The sequence below is a fragment of the Myotis lucifugus genome, unplaced genomic scaffold (genome assembly GCF_000147115.1).
Source record: "Myotis lucifugus unplaced genomic scaffold, Myoluc2.0 scaffold_66, whole genome shotgun sequence".
NCBI classification, from domain to species: domain Eukaryota; kingdom Metazoa; phylum Chordata; class Mammalia; order Chiroptera; family Vespertilionidae; genus Myotis; species Myotis lucifugus.
This window is the reverse complement of record NW_005871114.1, coordinates 4,636,789-4,657,370: the sequence shown is the minus strand read 5'-3', so window position 1 is coordinate 4,657,370 and position 20,582 is coordinate 4,636,789. Positions and strand designations below refer to the sequence as shown.

The 20,582-nt window shown below is 35.2% G+C and overlaps 1 protein-coding gene across 4 annotated transcripts in view; it reads left to right on the top strand.

The window, feature by feature from the left end:
- EXOC6 (exocyst complex component 6) overlaps window positions 1-20,582 on the top strand; it is a 107,116-nt gene that overhangs the window by 10,103 nt on the left and 76,431 nt on the right. For 2 of the 4 annotated variants that reach the window (XM_014456963.2, XM_023754912.1), the window contains 8 exons: window positions 3,135-3,287; window positions 7,579-7,647; window positions 7,728-7,811; window positions 9,571-9,617; window positions 9,739-9,859; window positions 11,349-11,420; window positions 16,959-17,056; window positions 18,701-18,806. In XM_014456963.2, the coding sequence (XP_014312449.1) occupies window positions 3,135-3,287; window positions 7,579-7,647; window positions 7,728-7,811; window positions 9,571-9,617; window positions 9,739-9,859; window positions 11,349-11,420; window positions 16,959-17,056; window positions 18,701-18,806 (750 nt within the window). The remainder of the gene's footprint in view (window positions 1-3,134; window positions 3,288-7,578; window positions 7,648-7,727; window positions 7,812-9,570; window positions 9,618-9,738; window positions 9,860-11,348; window positions 11,421-16,958; window positions 17,057-18,700; window positions 18,807-20,582) is intronic. The other 2 variants (XM_023754911.1, XM_023754910.1) reach the window with 2 other exon arrangements.

Sequence of the window (20,582 nt, the reverse complement as noted above, 5' to 3'; positions counted from 1 at the left end):
CAGTTCACAAACTGCCTGCCCTGTCCAAGGAGTAGCAGCTGTGACAGACAGCTGCGAATGGACAGCTGCGAGAGCCGCCCCCGCCTGAGGAGCAGCAGCCTTGTGAGTAGCCTGCCCCAATCCGAGGAGAAGCCGTGAGAGCAGCCCGCTTCGCCAGCCAGAGGAGCCATCACTGCTGTGAGCAGCCCCACCAGAGGAGCCGCCAACAATTGAGGAGCAGCTTCTGCCATGACTACCTAAGGAGCAGCTGCCGCCCAAGGAGCCACTGCCGCCAGAGGAGCAGCCCCCGAACGACTCGACACCTAGATCCTTCAGTGAGAGCAAAAATGGGAAGGCAAAGAAACCCCTAAAGGAAAGAAAAGGAGGCATCGCCAGAAAAGGAGCTAAGTGAAACGGAGGCATGCAATATATCAGAAAAAGAATTCAGAATAAGGGTCATACATTTCAACAACTGGATGGATGAAAAAAATCAACAACTTATGTAAGAATCAAGAAGAGATAAAGAGTGATATAGCTGCAATAAAAAACACTATGCCAAGTTTCAACAGTAGACTAGGAGAAGCGGGGGACTGAATTAGCAAATTAGAAGATAGGGAAGCAAAACACACCCAAACTGAATTGCAATTGGAGAAAAAAATTAAAAGACAGGAGGAGAGCCTAAGGGAGCTTTGGGACAACATGAAACAAAGCAACATATGAATAATAAGGGTGCCAGAATGACAGGAAGAAGAACAAGGGTTAAAAAACCTATTTGATGAAATAACGTCAGAAAATTCCCTGATGTTGGGAAGAAAAAAGTCACACAAGCACGGAGAGTCCCAAACAAGATGAGCCCGAAAAGACCCACACCAAGACATGTCATAATTATGATGGCAAATGTTCAGGACAAAGAGAGAATCTTAAAGGCTGCAAGAGAGAGACAGAAAGTTATGTACAAGGGATCTCCCATTAGATTATCAAATGATTTCTCAACAGAAACACATCAGGCCAAAAAGGAATGGAAGGAAGTTTACAAAGTCATGCAAAGCAAGGGAGTGAATCCAAGAATACTTTATCCAGCAATGCTATCATTCAAAATTGAAGGGGAAACAAGGAGCTTCACAGACAAAAAAAGGCTAAAGAAGTTTATCATCACCAAGCCAGCAATGCAAGAAATGCTAAAGGGACTGGTGTAAAAAGAAGAAATAAAAAGGGAAGAAAGAACACAGGCACAGAAAATAAAAATGGCTACAAACAAGTACCTATCGATAATAACTTTAAACATAAGTAGATTAAATGCTCCAATCAAAAGACATCAAGTGGCTGAATGGATAAGAAAACATGACCCATGTATGTGCTGTCTACAAGACCCACCTCAGAACAAGGGACTCACAGAGACTGAAAGTGAAGGGATGGAAAAATATCTTCCAGGCAAATAGAAATGAAAAAAAAAAAAAGCTGGGGTAGCAATACTCATATTTGACAAAATAGACCTCAAAGTGAAGGCCATAACAAGAGATAAGGAAGGCCACATCATAATACTAAAGGGATCAATACAACAAGAGGATATAACCCTGGTAAACGTATATGCACCCAATGCGGGAGCACCCAAATACATAAAAAAAATTCTGGAAGAGATCAAGGGAGAGATCAACAACAATACAATCATAGTAGGGGACTTTAATACCCCACTGACATCACTGGATAAATCCTCTAGACAAAAAATCAGCAAAGAAACAGCAATCCTAAATGACTCACTAGATCAGATGGACTTAATTGACATCTTCAGAACATTTCACCCCGAAGCCACGGAATATACGTTCTTCTCAAGTGCACATGGGACATTTTTATTTTTTTTAAATATATTTTTATTGACTTCAGAGAGGAAGGGAAAGGGAGAGAGAGATAGAAATATCAATGATAAGAAAGAATCACTGATTGGCTGCCTCCTGCACGCCCCCCACTGGGGATTGAGCCCGCAGCCCAGGCATGTGCCCTTGACCGGAATCGAACCTGGGTCCCTTCAGTCCGCAGGCCGACGCTCTATCCACTGAGCAAAACCAGCCAGGGCAAGGACATTTTTAAAGATAGACCACATATTGGGTCACAGGCAAAGTCTCTCCAAATTCAAGAAGATTGAAATCATATCAAGCATCTTCTCAGACCACAATGGCATAATATTAGAAATAAACTACAATAAAAACAGTAAAAAAATTCAAACACTTGGAAGCTGAATAGCATGCTATTAAACAATGATTGGGTTACCAAAGAGATCAAAGAAGAACTCTGTGCCTTAGTACCTCCAGAGGCTCCACTGAAGTGAGTGAGCGGCTGGTAGGTGGAGGCAGAGCTGGGTGCTCTAGGAATGACTGACTCTTGTGTGGTTTATGTGGACCCTCCTGTTGTAATTGAGTGTTGATTGCTATTGGCCCGTTTGTTCAGGCTGGCTAACTATAAGGATCAACCCCAACCACATAGTAGTTGCCAGATGAATGGTTTAAGAAATTGTGGTATGTACATACAAGGGAATACTACACCCAGTCTATAAAAAGGAAAATAATCTAAAATAGTCAAATTCATAGAATTGAAGAGTGGGATGGTGGTTACCAGGGGCTGGAAGGAGCAGGGAAAGAGGTGTTACTAATCAACAGGTATAATGTTTCAGTTAAGCAAGATGGATAAACTTTAGAGGTCTGCTGTACAACATTGTACTTAGAGTGAAAAATAATGTATTAATATATTAACATAATGTTAATATTAATATATTGAAATAATAGAATAATCTATGTACACTTAAAATTTATGGTAGATTTCATCTTAAGTATGCTTACCACAATAAAATACAATTTTTAAAAAAGTAAATAGAAGGAAATAATAAAGGTAAGAATAGAAATCAATATAATAGAAAACAAAACACTCTAGGGAGAATCAACAGAGTTAAAAGTTGGGTCTTAATCTTTTAAAATAAAATTATAAACCCTTGCAGGACTGTTCAAAAAAGAAGAGAAAGGCCACAGATCATAAATTAAAAATGGGATATTACTCCACATCCTATACCTGCAGACAAAAATATAAGAAAATATGAATGAATTCTTGAACCAATTTTGACCATAGTAAATTTTGAAATAATCTGAATTTTTCTTTTTCCCAAATAGGCACAACAGCAGAAAACCTTCAGTGTTGCTCTGCAGAAGCAAAATAATGTAAAATTTGGGAGGCACATGTATATAAATGATAGAATTACAGAAGAAAGGAATGAAATTGTGTTGAAACATACATTTGAGGAAGAGGATGAGAATGAAGAGGAGGTGACTAGAGTTACTTTATCTCTGTCTTCTTTCTTTTCTTTCTTTTTTCTTTTTTTATTTATTGATTAAGGTATTACATATGTGTCCTTATTTCCCCATTGCCCCCTCCCACCCTCCCTCCACTCATGCCCTCACCCCCCTGGTGTCTGTGTCCATTGGTTAGGCATAAGCCTAATATAAATGAATGCATATAAGTCCTTTGGTTGATGTCTCCCCCTTACCTCCACCCTCCCTGCCTTCCCTCTGAGGTTTGACAGTCTGATCGATGCTTCTCTGTCTCTGGATTTGTTTTTGTTCATCAGTTTATGTTGTTCATTATATTCCACAAATGAGTGAGATCATGTGATATTTATCTTTCTCTGACTGACTTATTTCGCTTAGCATAATGCTCTCCAGTTCCATCCATGCTGTTGCAAATGGTAAGAATTCCTTCTTTTTTTTACCGCAGTGTAGTATTCCACTGTATAGATGTACCACAGTTTTCTAATCCACTCATCTGCTGATGGGCACTTAGGCTGTTTCCAAATCTTAGCTATGGTAAATTGTGCTGCAATGAACATAGGGGTGCATGTGTCCTTTCTGATTGGTGTTTCTAGTTTCTTGGGATATATTCCTAGAAGTGGGATCACTGGGTCAAATGGGAGTTCCATTTTTAGTTTTTTGAGGAAACTCCATACTGTTCTCCACAGTGGCTGCACCAGTTTGCATTCCCACCAGCAGTGCATGAGGGTTCCTTTTTCTCCGCATCCTCGCCAGCACTTGTCATTTGTTGATTCGTTGATGATAGCCATTCTGACAGGTGTGAGATGGTACCTCATTGTTGTTTTGATTTGCATCTCTCGGATGATTAGTGACTTTGAGCATGTTTTCATATGTCTCTTGGCCTTCCTTATGTCGTCTTTTGAAAAGTATCTATTTAGGTCCGTTGCCCATTTTTTGATTGGGTTGTTTATCTTCTTTTGTTAAGTTGTATGAGTTCCCTGTAAATGTTGGAGATTAAACGCTTATTGGTGATAACATTGGCAAATATGTTCTCCCATGCAGTGGGCTTTTTTGTTGTTTTGTTGGTGGTTTCTTCTGCTGTGCAGAAGCTTTTTATTTTGATGAAGTCCCATTTGTTTATTTTCTCTTTAGTTTCCACTGCTCTAGGAGCTGTATCGGTGAAGATAGTGCTTCGGCATATGTTTGAGATTTTGCTGCCTGTGGATTCCTCTAATATTTTTATATTTTCTTTCTTTGTATGAATTTTTTTCTTTTAAGTTGTAATGTATGACTGTGATTCTTATTCTTACCATGTGCAAATTAAATTTATGTAGACTAGTTAGTGATAGTAGGACAATAGAATGATCTGAACTATTAGATTGCATAATTAACTGATAAACACGAAATATTGTAGTTTATACTTGTAAATCAGACATAGTTCAACTTAGTTGTTCTGCCACAATTAGCAGCAAAAGTGTAAATCTAATTTTTTGAAGTGATCGGTTATATTTTAATTATCTTTTTTTAAAAAAATATATTTCTTTATCTGTGGTAAGCATTTAATTTCATGATAGCTTGACCTTAAAATTTAGACTAATTCTGGATAGCCCGTCTTTAAAAAAAATTGGTAGAGATACTATAAAATAATTTTAATATGATTAAAGTTTTTATTTCTTTTTTAAAGTTTTTTATTTCTTGAAAAATTTTAATAAATTTAGAAACCTTGAAATTATTATTTTAAAAGATTACTTATTTAGAGAGAGAGAGAGGGGAAGAGAGAGAGAGGAGGAGAGGGAGAAGGAGAGAGAGAGAGAAAGGAGAGAGAGAGAGAGAGAAAGAGAAACACCAATCGAACCTGTGACCCTTTGGTGCTTGGGCGGATACTCTAAACCAGTGGTCGGCAAACTCATTAGTCAACAGAGCCAAATATCAACAGTACAACAATTGAAATTTCTTTTGAGAGCCAAAATTTTTAAACTTAAACTGTATAGGTAGGTACATTGTTATTAACTTAATTAGGGTATTCCTAAGGCTTAAGAAGAGCCACACTCAAGGGGCCAAAGAGCCGCATGTGGCTCTCGAGCCGCAGTTTGCCGACCACTGCTCTAAACAATGAGCAACACCGGCCAGGGATGTTTTGTATCTTTAACTGCTGAGAGTATTACCATCATGCCCTACTACTAAATCCATACTGTAAGAAAAACTTGGTTGTTTCCCTGTTTTTACAGATCTGTTTTATTATTACTTGTATTTGTTTCTATCATTTTCCCTAATAAGTAACTTTATAATAAAAAATAAGCCTACTCTGGGGACTCATGAGCATAGAAGTATATTTCTTTAAAAATAATTTAGCCTGGCCAGCGTGGCTCAGTGATTGAGCGTTGACCTCTGAACCAGGAGGTCACTGTTCGATTCCCAGTCAGGGCACATGTCCGGGTTGTGGGCTCGATCCCCAGTGGGGGGCGTGCAGGAGGCAGCCAATCCATGATTCTCTCTCATCATGGATGTTCTTCTCTCTCTCTCTCTCTCCTTTCCTCTCTGAGATCAATAAAAATATGTATTTAAAAAATAAAAAAATAATTTATATCTCAAGTTTGAGTAACTTTATACTACTCTATTTCATCTATTCTGAGGTGCAACTTCTCAGAGTTGGGATACATCTTAAATTGATATAGTTTCAAGTGCTAGTGTTTTTTTTCTTTCTTAGTGTTTTATAAAATAGTGATTATGTCTTCAATTTGATGAAATAGTAGATCATATGACTTAGCTGCATAAGAGTAGGAACTTTGTCTATAGTTATACCATAAATCCAATGCAAGAAATGCTAAAGGGACTGGTGTAAAAAGAAGAAATAAAAAGGGAAAAAAGAACACAGGCACAAAATTAAAAATGGCAATAATGATGTAGCCTCTTATCTGTAACAGTTTTTCTGGCACCCTACCAACTATTTGAAGACATAAGTCTCTCTCCTTTATTACCTTACTAGAGGCCCAGTGCATGGATTCATGCACCGGTGGGGTCCCTCGGCCTGGCCTGTGGGGATGGGGCTGAAACCAGCTCTCCGACATCCCCCGAGGGGTCCCAGATTGTGAGAGGGCGCAAGTCACACTGAGGGACCTCACCAGTGCATAATCGGGGCTGGGGAGGGACCGTGGGAGGGCTCCAGGGCATGTCCAGCCCATCTCGCCCAGTCCTGATCAGCTGGGCCCCAGCAACAAGCTAACCTATAGTTGGAGCGTCTGCCCCCTGGTGGTCAGTGCACGTCATAGCGACTGGTCGAACAGTTGGACACTTAGCATGTTAGGCTTTTATTATCTTTTATTATCTATCTATCTATCTATCTATCTATCAATCAAAGCCTAAGTGACCATTATGACCGAACAACCGGAATGACTAAAACGACTGGTTGCTACGATGTGCACTGATGACCAGGGGGCAGACGCTCAACACAGGAGCTGCCCCCTGGTGGTCAGTGTGCTCCCACAGCCAACCTCCCATGGCTGGTGGCTGGCCAACCTCCCACAGTCCCTCCCCCAGCCGGTCCCTGCCCTGGCTAAGGCTCTGGGCAGTGGGCACCATACAATCTGGGTCCGGGAAGCCTGTAGAAGGAGAGCAACCCCAACGCTGATTGAGACAGAGTAGCAACTCGGAGGGGCCAGAAGGGGCAAGACAGCAGCCTAACTGGAAAGACGTAAAATAAGCACCACCGCCATCTTACCTCTGCCACCGCACCATGCCACTCGCCCTTCTGCCCCCATTAGCCACTTCTAGCTTGGCCCCATGCCTGTCCAGGCTCCCAACCGCTGATTGGCTATCGCTCCTGCGGCTGAGGTAGGAGAGACTACCTGTCTGTCTGTCAGCAACTCCGCCCAAGGGAGTGAGGTGGCTGGAGCTCGGGCAGCCAAGTAGAGCTGTATTTCCACCTCAGAGCGTAGCTGGTGTTCAGGCGTTTTGGGGCACTCTGTGGGCTTTGCTTGCCGCTACCTCAGCACATCTACACAACTAGATCAGGGCCTGCCGGCCAACCTCCCGCAGTCCCCTCCTGCCCCCCGTGCACGAATTCATGCATCGGGCCTCTAGTATAGGATAATCTAAAATAGCCAGTGATGATAAATATACACAGAATGAACTACTGAACAAATGCCAAAAGAATGTAAAAAGGCCATTACATTGATAGTCTGTTTTTTATAGGTGATAAATGTTATAACATGAAGTTAATGAATCTCTTTGTCTATCTTTAACTTTACATTATCCAAGAGTGGACTAGTAGTTTGACCTCTGATTTTTTTAAAATGGTATTTTTTTTCAGGTCTTAACTGTTCAAGAGCTCGTTGATTTTTCTCCAGTTTACAGATGTTTGCACATTTATTCTGCTTTGGTAAGTATCTTTGTGTGTGTGTGTGTGTGTGTGTGTGTGTGTGTGTATGTGTTTTCATTACTCTGTTGATTTGATTTTAGGGTGATGAGGAAACATTTGAAAATTATTATCGAAAACAAAGAAAGAAACAAGCAAGACTGGTTTTGCAGCCCCAGTCAAATATGGTAAGTATATAAAATTTTTGAATCGGTCATGTTTTCACTTTTTATCTCCTTACCTGCTTTAATTTCTTCAGAGCTTGCATCGCTATTCATTTAACTATAAATATTTATTGAACACCTACTATTTCCAGTAATTGATTTGGGTGCTGATGGTACAACAGTGAGCAAAACAGATAAGTCCCTTCTCTCATGAACTTACATTCTATTGGTAAAGGTAGACAGTAAACAAATAAAATAGACAGTGAGTAAATAAAAGGATAAACAAGTAAACATATGAGCTGTTGGGAGTAATCATTAGTTTCTTACAACATGGTGGACTCTGTACCTTGATTAATTTTTTTTTAAAAAGTATTTTTTTAAATTGGTTTGGTTTTTTTTTTTTAGAGAGAGTGTAGTCAGGACAAAAGTATAGTCAGGACAAAAATGTAGTGAATATGGAACTGTTTCATATATTGGTTTTGGTGATAGTTACATGACCAGATATATTTTTGAAAACTTGTAGTGCATGAAAAAGAGTGAGTTTTATTGTATATAACATATACCTCATTAGATCTGACAAGAAAACAGGAAAACCTAAATGAAGGTAGAAATTGAGATTAGTGTAAGCATTTATATAAGCTTGCTGATATAATTAGGGAATAAGAAACTATAGAGAATGTCCAAAAAATGTGAAGGAAAATCAGATAGAATACCTAGATATTAAAGATATATTAACCAAAATTTAAAATTTTATGATAGGTTTAACAGTTGATGAATTCTCTTCAGTTGATCTGAAGAAATTATCTAGAAAGAATCACAGAGAGACAAAATGATAAAAATAGATAAGAGCAAGGGTATACAGGGAGAAGGTCTAACATATTTCTAGTTGGAGTTTCAGAAAGAGAAGATAAAACAAATGGGACAGAGGAGTATTTGAGGATATAATGGCTGAGAATTTGCCAGGACAGATGAAAAATAGAAACCTATAGGTCAAGCTAAGGAATACCAAGTCGGTTAAATAAAAAGGATTTACTCTTAAAGACCTTACAGTGAAACTTCAGAATACCAAAGATAGAGAAAATAGAAAACCTGAAAAACATTATCAGCTGACTTGATTAATTGATGTTGACTGAATACTTTACCCAAAACAGCAGACTACGCACGGTTTTCAATTAGACTTGGAATGTTCACCAAGATAGATCATATTCTGAGCCATTAAATACATCTCAACAAATATAAAAGACTTGAAATCATACAGAGCATGTCTTCTGACCACCAGATCATTATCTATATGCAAAACTATAAATAATTATAAACAATATGCAATTGTAGACCATTTGTAAAGAGTTTGACATTTATTGTGAATCAGATGAAAAGTCATTGGGAGGTTTTTAGCAGAAGATATGTGATCTCATTACTATTTGGAAGTATCATTTTTGCAGGTATCTGGAGAATAGACTAAGGATCAAGCCTGAAAGCTAGGGAGACTAGTAGGAGAATGATGTAATATCCCAAGTGAGAGATGGTGGTGGCTTGAATTAAATGCTGAGAGGGTGGGCAGTTCTGAAGTCATATTTACTTTTTAACTTGTTTATTGTCTGTTTTATTTTTAATGCAAGTTTCATGAGGGTAAGGACTTTTTGTTATTTATCAGTGTATCCCCCGGTGCTTTAAAATGTATGCAGCATATAGTAGGCTCTCAATAAATATTTGTTAATAAATGTAGTGACTTTTTTGTTCTGGTATGTATTGGTTTAAATTGATTTTTATTTTTCATTTAAAGCATGAAACAGTTGATGGCTATAGAAGATATTTCACTCAAATTGTAGGGTATGTATCTAATATGGAAATAAATATTATTTTTATATTATGTTAAATGTCAGAACTAATAATTTTGTATTTGGGTTTGAATTTTTTTAACACATGTTATATCGGTAATTACTGTTTTTAGGTTCTTTGTGGTTGAAGATCATATTTTGCATGTGACCCAAGGATTAGTAACCAGGGCATACACTGATGAACTTTGGAACATGGCCCTCTCAAAGATAATTGCTGTCCTTAGAGCTCATTCAGTAAGTCAGACAATTTATGTTACTAAATTTTTAATTTACTTTGAGAACTTCTGAGACAGATATTGTCAGAAGAAAACTGTACTTCCATCATTCTGTATATATTTAGTTATTGCTCAGATTTGGAAGTAGTACTGTCAGGCTTTCATTTGGTAATATTGGGCTGTGATTTTGCAACTGACTGGGGCTTCCCAAGACATTTTTATATAGAAAACGAAGAATTAAGCTGGTCTCATTAATCTCAACTGACCTCTTCATTAGATCACTGAAAACACCATGAATAAAGGGTTTTTAATTATCATTCCAAATTCTTTGCTTTCAAAATAAATTCCACCATTAAAACTAAAAAAACAACAACCCAAAACACAATAGAACTTGTTCTTTAATGTTCATAATTTGTTTGCAGTGATGCAATAATAAATTTCTTTAAAATATGCAATGTCAAATTTTGAACTCATTTGACTAAAGAAACTTTATGTAATGAGATATTTTTAATGAATAAAAGTAAAATGATTAAGTATTTATATAATATGCTTCTTGTGGAAATAATAAATATGTTAGTATTATAAAGACTACTGAAATTAATGATTGTTCAGTGTAGACTTTTTCTTAAGACAATTTCAGTAGTTTACCTTCAGTAAAATCTCTTCATACTTAAAATTTTATAACCTTATTTATAATTTTATTGAGAATGTTGAAAACATTTTAAAAGAGGATTATTAGCTTATGTGATATTTATATTATAAATACACTGCATTTTTATTGATCTGTAATACAGATTCTTAATACACTATTTGTCCAGTGAACTAATTTTCCTAACATATTAATAAACAATATGTTTTATGGTTTATATTCAGACCAGCTCTGAATATGTAAAATTATAGTATACTTCCTATTAATTCCATGACATCAATACAAGGTCATAATATGTTGAATGCAATATATCACACTCAAATTTTTATTAAATACTCTTAAGAGGACAGTGAATTTCACTATTCCTTTGAAATTAATTATTTTCTTTTGGTACATTATTAATAAAATACTTAAATTGTCATTCTTATGTTGGAAAAAAGTAATGTATTTGTGTCTCTTATAAGGTAAATATTTGAGAACTAAAAATGTGAGTTATATATTTATATACATATATAAATATATATATTTAAAACCCATTTTTTCATTTGAAAATAACTAGTAGAAATATGAGTGTCATTGCTTTAACCAAAGTTTACTATGTGCACATTTTAGGAAAATCTTTTAATACAGATATGTAGATACATTATTTTAATGATCTTTCCCTAAGAAATTTTACTAATTAGAGAAAGCCAGCTGTGGATCTAACTAATAACCAAGATTCAAAATTTATTGTAAGTCTGGCAGATTAAAGGGAAAAAATTCAGGTTTTAATTCTTAAGTTTTTAACCTAGTGACGTTAGGTTTTTCTATTTGTTTGTTTCCACTCCTATATCTACCGCCGCCCCCACCACCACCACAGTCTTATTGCACTGATCCTGATCTTGTTCTGGAGCTGAAGAATCTCATTGTAATATTTGCAGATACTTTGCAGGTGGGTGATACTCTAACATTCAATTAATGACTATTTTAAGCAATTAAAGATTTACAAAATAATAGGCTATGCTCATTTAATTTATTGTGGATTAATGGTAGTAAAATAGTAGTAACCAAATGTTTACTTATATATTAGCATTTACCCAGGATTTTTCATACAGCTTCCTGCCTTATTATGAACTTTGGACAGAGCTCATGGAATATTACCATCTTTTTAAATATTGGTTATTCAGTTAGAATAGAAAAAGTATTTTTGTAGTTGATTGGGCGCCATCCCATGCACCCAAAAGTTGCCTGTTCGATTCCTGGTCAGGGCAAATGCCTGGTTTGCAGGCTTGATCCCCAGTAGGGGGCATACTGGAGGCAGCCCATCAATGTTTTGCTCTCACAGCAATGTTTCTCTTTCTCTCTCTCTCTTCCCCCCCCCCCCAAATCACTTTTAAAAATCTTTAAAAAATAAAACAACCTAGCAACTTTATTTCTAAACAAACAAACAAAAAAACATGGTGCAATAAAAAGAACTCTGTACTAGAAATTAGGAGATACAAGTTCTGCCTTAGGACAGTGATCATGGGCCCTGGAAGTCACACAGACACTGAGTTAATTTTCTGCCTCTGATGTTGAATAATTGTATATTTACTAGTACTAGTTTTCTAAACTTTATATCCTCATTTGTGAAAACAGATTTATTACTAGTTTTCAGAATTGTTTTGTTTTAAATGTGATAATTATGAAAACGCATAGTTTGACAGTTGTATTCACTCATTTCCTTCCTAATTTCAGATGTGCTATGACTGTGAGCAAATCACTTTACTTCTTTGAGTCTTTTTTTAAAACTAAGATTAAAACTGAATTATCTGAAAACTCAGTATCTTTGTGATTTTTCAGTATCAAGGTATTAAGCTCATCCCTCCTCCTTTGTCACTGATCATAAAAAATCGATTGTATATTGTTTTCAGGCTTAAACTTATGGGATTTTTTTGTGGTTGAAATAATGTTTTATGAAAAATAGACTAGCATTTTCCAAAGTGTGATAATAGATGTTACCTACATAAAATTTCTCTGGTCAAAAATGTTTGGGAAATGCTAAGTAAAATAAAACAGACTTTTACATGAAAAGCTTTTCTCAGCAAATTTATACCACGCATTTCCAAAAGGAAAGTGATTATGCAGCATTTTCCCAATATATTTGACCCTTGAATCTGTTTTCCCCTTATAACATCTATTAGGTTTAGAGCTTTATAAAATATAATTTGGGAAATGCTAATTTAAACTGTTTGCTTTATCACAAGAGTCTTTCCATTCTAGAATAATAATTGTCTCCTTTATTCTTTTTTTAAAAATATATTTTATTGATTTTTTACAGAGAGGAAGGGAGAGGGACAGAGAGTTAGAAACATCGATGAGAGAGAAACATTGATCAGCTGCCTCCTGCACACTCCCCACTGTTTATGTGCCCGCAGCCAAGGTACATGCCCTTGACCGGAATCGAACCTGGGACCCTTGAGTCTGCAGGCTGACGCTCTATCCACTAAGCCAAACTGGCTAGGGCAGGTCTCCTTTATTCTTACACCCAAGTAGAAGATTCCACAAGCTCCTTTAATAAATTATTTTATTTGCCTTATAGCTTTATTATTTGTATGGCTTATAAACTATAAGGCCAAAATAATGTGGGGGCTTTTGTTTTCATAAATTTTGTGACAAATGTGTATGTAATACTGATCTCTCTAGGAGGAAAAACACAAAAAAAATTTGCGTAGTTTTAATGGAGACTGCCTTAATTTTTTAGGCCTATCTCTAAGTAACTTCAGGGAGTTTTGCTATCCTAATGCTTAAAGCTCTGCAATTCGAAGTCTAGTCTGGGGATCACACCCTGCAAACTGTTACTAGACTGCAAACTGTTATGGATCCATAATAAAAAGGAACTTTTTGTCAGAATATAAATACAACCACATCACTAATTACAAAGTTTAGCTCAATTGGCATTTTTTTTTTAGTAGCAGGACTTTCTTGATGTAGGTAGTAGCAGCATTGATTTATATTTTTTCCAGTTTTATTGAGAAATTATTGACATACATCACTACATACTTTTAAGGAATATAGCCACGATGATAGGATTTACATGTATATTGTGAAATGATTACAACAGTTGGTCCAGCTAACATCATCTTCTCATGTAGAAACAATAAAAAAGGAAAGTAAAAAGAAAAAAGGAAAAATATTTCTTTTTGCGATGAGAACTCCTAGAATTTACTCTCTTAACTTTTCTGTATATCATACAGCAGTGTTAGCTATAGTCATCATGTTGTACTTATAACTGGAAGTTTGTACCTTTTGACTACCTTCCTCTAGTTTCTCCTCATCCTACCCTCTATTTCTGTTAACCACAAGTCTGATCTCTTTCTCTATGAGTTTTATTTTTGTGGTTTTTTTTTTTAGATTCCACATATAAGTTAGATCATACAGTATTTGTCTTTGTCTGTCTGTCTTATTTCACTTAGCATAATACTTTCAGGTCTATCCCTCTTGTTGCAAATGGTAGGATTTCCGCATTATTTTATGGCTGAATAATATTCCATTGTATATATGTACACCGAAACTTCATAATCCATTCATCCATCGATGGACATTTAGGTTGTTTCCATTTTTTGGCTATTTTAAATGCTGCTGCTATGAACATAGGGGTGCAGATATCTTTTCAAATGAGTGTTTTCATTTCCTGGCAGCAAAATTGCTGGATCATACAGTAGTTCTATTTTTAGTTTTTTTTTGAGGAACCTCCATACTGTTTTCCATAGTGGCTGTACCAAATTACAATCCCTTCAACAGTGTACAAGGTTCCCTTTTCTTCACATCCACTCCAGCATTTTTTATATCTTGTGTTTTTTAGAATGGCTATTCTAACATACATGAGGTGATAGCTCATTGGATTCCCCAATTGATTTATGTGCTGGCGCAAGCTCCTTATCTCTTTGTAAACCATAACAAACTGATCTTAGACTGGCACTTTGAGTACAGCTGAATCTAGAGAGTATTTGATGTGGTTCCAAGGAACTCTTCAGATAATCGAAGAAGAGTAATAGAAAACATTCAGGTAATAGAGGCACTAAAAAGTCACAGTGATGGGTGTATAAACCCTCGTAAGTATACCTTTCTAATCTTACATCTTTGAAATAAGATTGAGGAAGACATACTAGTCCTTACTTATTCAGAAATCCTGCAGTATTTTCATTTAATTGAAAATTGACAAGCTGAGCATTAGGTGGGTCTTTTACTGAATTAGTAAACACTGGCTTTTCAAGTTATACCCATTAGTTGAAGAATTGGGGAAGGTATTTTCATAAAAACTGATTAAAAGGATATTGCATATTATTTGGTTTATTATGCAATTTTTAAATGTCATTATTTTTAATGTCATTATTTTATCACTTAAAACAAAGCTGACTAAACAATAAAGTAAAAATGTAATACCAGCATATTAATAGTTCTGCCTATTAAGCAGATCAAAAGTAAACATTTACTGATTTATTCACTAACATTTTGAGCACTCACTAAATGCTGGCAGCTAGATGGTGCATATAATGATAGAGACATAAAAATTAGTAATATGGTATGGATATAAAAATCCCTGGATTCAAGAAATTTAGTAGTAAAAAAAGAAGTATAATATATTATTATAGCAATATATTACAGAGCTTTGGGCTCACAGAAGATGGAATAACTAATTTCATGAATTGGGAAAGGCTATATACAGATTGTTGATATGTGGGCTGGATTTTGAAGTATGAGTTCAAGTAGATTTGAAGGAAGAAGCATTAGTGGTAGAGAAAATAGCACGTGTAAGCTGTAGATAGAGGTATGATGTGGTAAGCATGAGGTGAGTTAAACAGCTTGATGGTGTCAGAAACTATATATAGCATATGGGTATGAGCAAAGAAGGGCAAAATAGTGGTCCTGAAACTGATAATGTAATTTGACCCAGACTGTGGCACATCTTGTGGGACTTTAGTAAGCCTTCTATAATTTTTAACCAGGGGAATGGCATGATCAGATTTACACTTTTAAATGATAACTTTGAGAGTTTGGACAATAGATTGAGTTGAGACACATGGTTGGAATTTCAGTTTAGGAAGCTCTTACAATGGTCTAGGCAAGAGATGTTAAAAAAATGAAATAAAGCAGTGGCACTGGGAATATTTCTGGAAGAAAGGTAGTAAATGATGGAGAAGAATGATAGATTTGAAAGAGATTCATAAAGGAGGTGAAATCAAAAGAATTTGGTAACTGATTAGATGTTTCTTTTCAAGTTTTTTTTTCCTGATAAACTGGACTGATGATAGAATTATTAACAGAGATAGGAAATAAGAAAAACACTTGGTTTAGTTGGAATGGGAGGAGATACGTTAACTTGAGTGTACTTTCTGGCAGACTGACTGGAGATGTCTAATAGGTGTTAGAATTAAATAATTAGAATTTACAGAGGTATAGCCAGAGATACAGATTTAGAATAATAAACTAGTGTTTGAAGTCAGTAGACTTGAGATGCCCTAGAAAGTTAGAAGAAAAGATTGAGGTATGGAGATAGGAGAAAAAGCAAACTGGTTACATTATTTATAGCTAAGAAAACAAAGAGAGAGAGTATTGTAGAATTCAAAGCAGCGTTTCAAGAAAAAGAGGCAAGGTAGAGTGAGATCATTTAATTTCATATTTGGGAGGTAATCTGTGTCATTGTTGAGAGCAGTTTTAATACAGAAATGGGGATGGGAATTAGATTATTGTAGGGTTTGGCTATGTCAGGAGTAACAGGGAGGCAGCTGGCTGGGCACAGAAAATTGAGGGAGGGCTTTTTTCTTTTGTTCTTGACTTAAAGATGAGAGGTGATTTAGCATATTTATTTAGCCAAAGAAAGGAGCACAGTAGAGTGAATAGATAATCCGTGGAGTGGTTCTAACAGGATGAGATAGGATCAAGAACTAAGATGAAGAGGTAAACCTTGACAGACCTGTGAGATGAGTGAAAATGTTTGGTCCTGATATGGGTAAGATTTCAATGAATTTGGAGTTGGAAAGAAATAAAGTTTGGAAATAAAGTATGTTTGAGGAAAAGATGTAAAATTTCCCTATACAACAAAGTCACTCTAACATTGAAGGTGCAAAAGGAAGCTAGCGTGTTTTAGAGAGCATATTCCCTTTTCTTGTATCCTATTTAGGGACCCCTTCTCAAGACAGTTATTTAGATAATCAATCTTGAACTTTTTCACCAGTCTGACTTCTGATACTTTTTAAGGCTAACCAAGAAATCCAGAGTAAAGAGAGAGGGAAGAAATGGCAAAATTATTCCAGCTTCATAAAACTCTAAGAAAGTCAAAAGAATATCTTTTTTTTCATACTGTTGGAATGGCATATAATGTGATATAGTAAATGGTTACTTTCAAACAATTCTCCAGTATTTCCAACATTTTAAAAATGAATAGTTTCATTTAAAAATGAACATTTTAAAAATGAACGTTTATCTGTTTTTTATGTGTGTGTTTTAGGGTTATGGTTTTCCAGTGAACCGACTTTTTGACCTTTTATTTGAAATAAGAGATCAATACAATGAAACACTGCTTAAGAAATGGGCTACAGTTTTCAGGTTAGTCTGAGCCACAGTGCCTTAATGTGGTGAAAAAGTTTGTCAAATGCTAAAGTAATTGATTTTGTGTTTAGCAATAAAAATGCTTATAATAATTTTTATTGTAGTAAAATATATATAACATAAAATTTACCATTTTAACCTTTTAGAAATGTACAGTTTAGTGGCATAAAGTACATTTACATTGTAACCATCACCACTATCTTTCTCCAGAACTTTTTCCTTCCCAAACTTAAACTCTATACCAATTAAACAAGAACTCCCATGCCCTTCTTCTAGCCCCTGGTGATCACCATTTTACTTTGTCTCTATGCTCTCAGTACTTCATAAATGTGGGATACATATTTAAATACATATTTGTACTTTTTTTGTGTCTGGATTATTTAACTTGGAATAATGTCTTTAAGGTTCATCCATGTTGCAGTGACTTTCAAAATTTCATTTTTTAAAAGGCTGAATAATATTCTATTGTATGTATATACCACATTTTATTTATAATTGATCCATCTATGGATATTTCAATTGTTTCCACCTTTTGGCTATTGTGGATAATGATGCTGTGAGCATTGGTGTACAAATATCTGTTTGAATCCCGGTTTTCACTTCTTTTGGGTATATACCCAGAAGTGGAATTGCTGAATTATATATAAATATATGTTTAATATTTTGAGGAATTGCCACATTATTTTTCACAGTAGCTGCACCACTTGTAATTAATTTTTAAATGTACTACTTTTAGTTTTAATCTCTGTAGTTTGTTTTCCTAGTGATTGGGTCAAAGGCTGTAGGTATTCAAAGGTATTTATTTAGTGTTAGAAATTTATGCTTTTAAATTTTGTTTGGGGGGGAAAAGTGCCATTTTTATAAACAACATAATTAGATTAAAATCTTAAAAGCATCTAATAAGGAAAATTATTTTTGCTTTAACCATTTGCCTATAGGGCATAGACAAATTATTTTAATATCTATATAATTTTCTATTGCCATGAAAAAAAGAAATCTCCCTTCTTTTTAAATTCTAAAAACTTCCCTTCCTTCCGCCCTTTCTCCCTCTCTCCTTCCCTCCTTTTCTTCCTTCATTTGGAAAAAAAAGTCAATCATGAAATCTTAGATCTATGTCATCTGTAATATGATAGAAGTTACGTGGCAATAATATTTGATGAAATTAAATTAGAAAATATGTTAAGCGATTTACCCCAGCTTGGCATTTACCCCATCAATTTTAAAATTAGAGGGCAGACCTTATGAATACTATGATAGAAGTCTTTCTTTCTATAATATCTAAGTGAACAAGGTGATGCACTTCTATTAACACTCACTAAAAAATCCTCATTTAAGCTTTTTGTAATAACATTTCTTAGGAGTGATGTTGGAACAATGTTGTCCCAAGGATATGACAGTCTTGATGAATCATGTATAAATATCAACAATTTTTTATATTTAGTATTTTAGAAATAGAGGTAGTGCAGGGGGCAGCCGATTGATTATTCTCTCTCATCATTGATAGTTTTTTCTCTCTCTCTCCTCCTTTCCTCTCTCTGAAATCAATTTTAAAAATGCTTTGGTAATAGTTGTAAATTTTAAAAAAATATATTGTCCTTCAGGACTCTAATGATAGTTCAATTCCCTCTTCTTTCTTAACAGGGACATTTTTGAAGAAGATAATTATAGCCCCATCCCTATTACTAATGAAGAAGAATATAAAATAGTCATCAGTAAATTTCCCTTTCAAGATCCAGACCTTGAAAAGGTACAAGCTAGTTTTTAATTCAAGAATTTTCTTGAAAATAAACTTAGAGTATTTATTGCTACGTAATATTAATCTGACACTGTAAGTGAGAATGTCTTTTTTTGAGGCAAATTTTTGTTTTGTTATTTAAGAAAATTAATTATGTTTTGTTAAAGAGTATGTTACTACTATGACTGTTACTGTTTTGGTGAAGTTAAGAAGGGACTTTCCTGGGGATACTAGCAACAGTTGTCCCAAATGTTAGGTGGTTTCTTTGGGCAGGTGTTGCTAATGTTGGGTGGATTCCAAATTAGATATACTAAATGTTGAGTAAATTATAGGAATAAGTATAGTCTAGGGAAAAAGAGGAGTATTTCTTTGAAATGTCTATCACTGTTGAAGATCTTTTGTGGCTTTTTTTCTAGAAATGTACTTCTACAAAAAAATTTATCTTGGTTAAGTAAGAGTGAAGGCAGTAGCCACCTGTTGATTTCTTTCCTGAAGTAGGAATATGTACTTTTGAAATCAAATGTGTGAATAAAAGACAGGATACAGAAAGGAAATACACCACCATGTAGAGTATTCTCGGACTACCTATGATTGCACATGTGTGTGTATACACACGAACACACATACTTGTACCTATCTAGTATTTCTAGGTAGAATCAGAACCCATGGGAAAAGGGTATCATATTTTCTATAATTGTCACCTTTTTATTCCCTTTATTCTTGTTTTTTTCTCCTTACCATTCTTTATTATTTTTTCAGCTCTTTATAATTTAGTCATTTTCTATGTTCTTATCCCTTTACAATGAACAGAAGTGAATTCTGAGTAAAATGTGTGAATGGTGATTGTAAATTTTATGTCATATATATATAAATTAAGCATATTATGTGTAATAGTCACTAAATATAGGACCAAGTAATTAAATGCATAGCTTTAGATTACAGCTAACACTGCCATTGCATAAGCCTAATAGCTAGATTCTAATGCACACACAAGACCAGAATAATTATTCTCAGTCGATACATTTTTTAGATTGTATTTTTATTTTATTATTATTTTTTTACATTTTTATTGATTTCAGAGAGGAAAGGAGAGGGAGAGAGAGAGATAAAAACATCAATGATGAGAGAGAATCATTGGTCGGCTGCTTCCTGCACCCCCACACTGGGGATTGAGCTCACAACCTGGGAATGTGCCCTGACCAAAATCGAACTGTGACCTTTTGGTTCATAGCTCAACGTTCAACCACTGAGCCATGCCAGCCAGGTTCAATCAATATTTTTTAAAGTCCCAATCAAAGTTGTTTCTTTACAATGTTATCCCTTTACAATGAACAAAATATTCTCCATCTCATGACTTGGTTTTGTTTAGTTTTGGTTATTGGTAATAAAGTTTATTCAGGCTGTAGTATCTCAATGGTCTGGGTTCATATACCAGCTCTGCCTGTGGCTTATTATGGGCAAGTGACTTACCCTATTGGGGCATTTGTGGCTCATCTGTGAAGTGAGGAGGTTAAACTAAATAATCTCTAATGTTCCTTCTAATTACACTAAAGTATTCTAAATAGGTTTATAGTTAAAAGGATGTTTGACTTAGCTTGTAGGGTGCTTCCAAAATATATAGTAGGATTAAATTTGTTAGGAGTTGTATTTATTGGTCCATATATTATCATTAAAAAGAAGTTGTACTGTTAAGATAAAGGCAATGTGGAAAATTTAAACTTGACAGCTTATAAAGAAATCCCATAAATTATTTAGTAATAATCTCTTGGGTGTGTGTGTGTGTGTGTG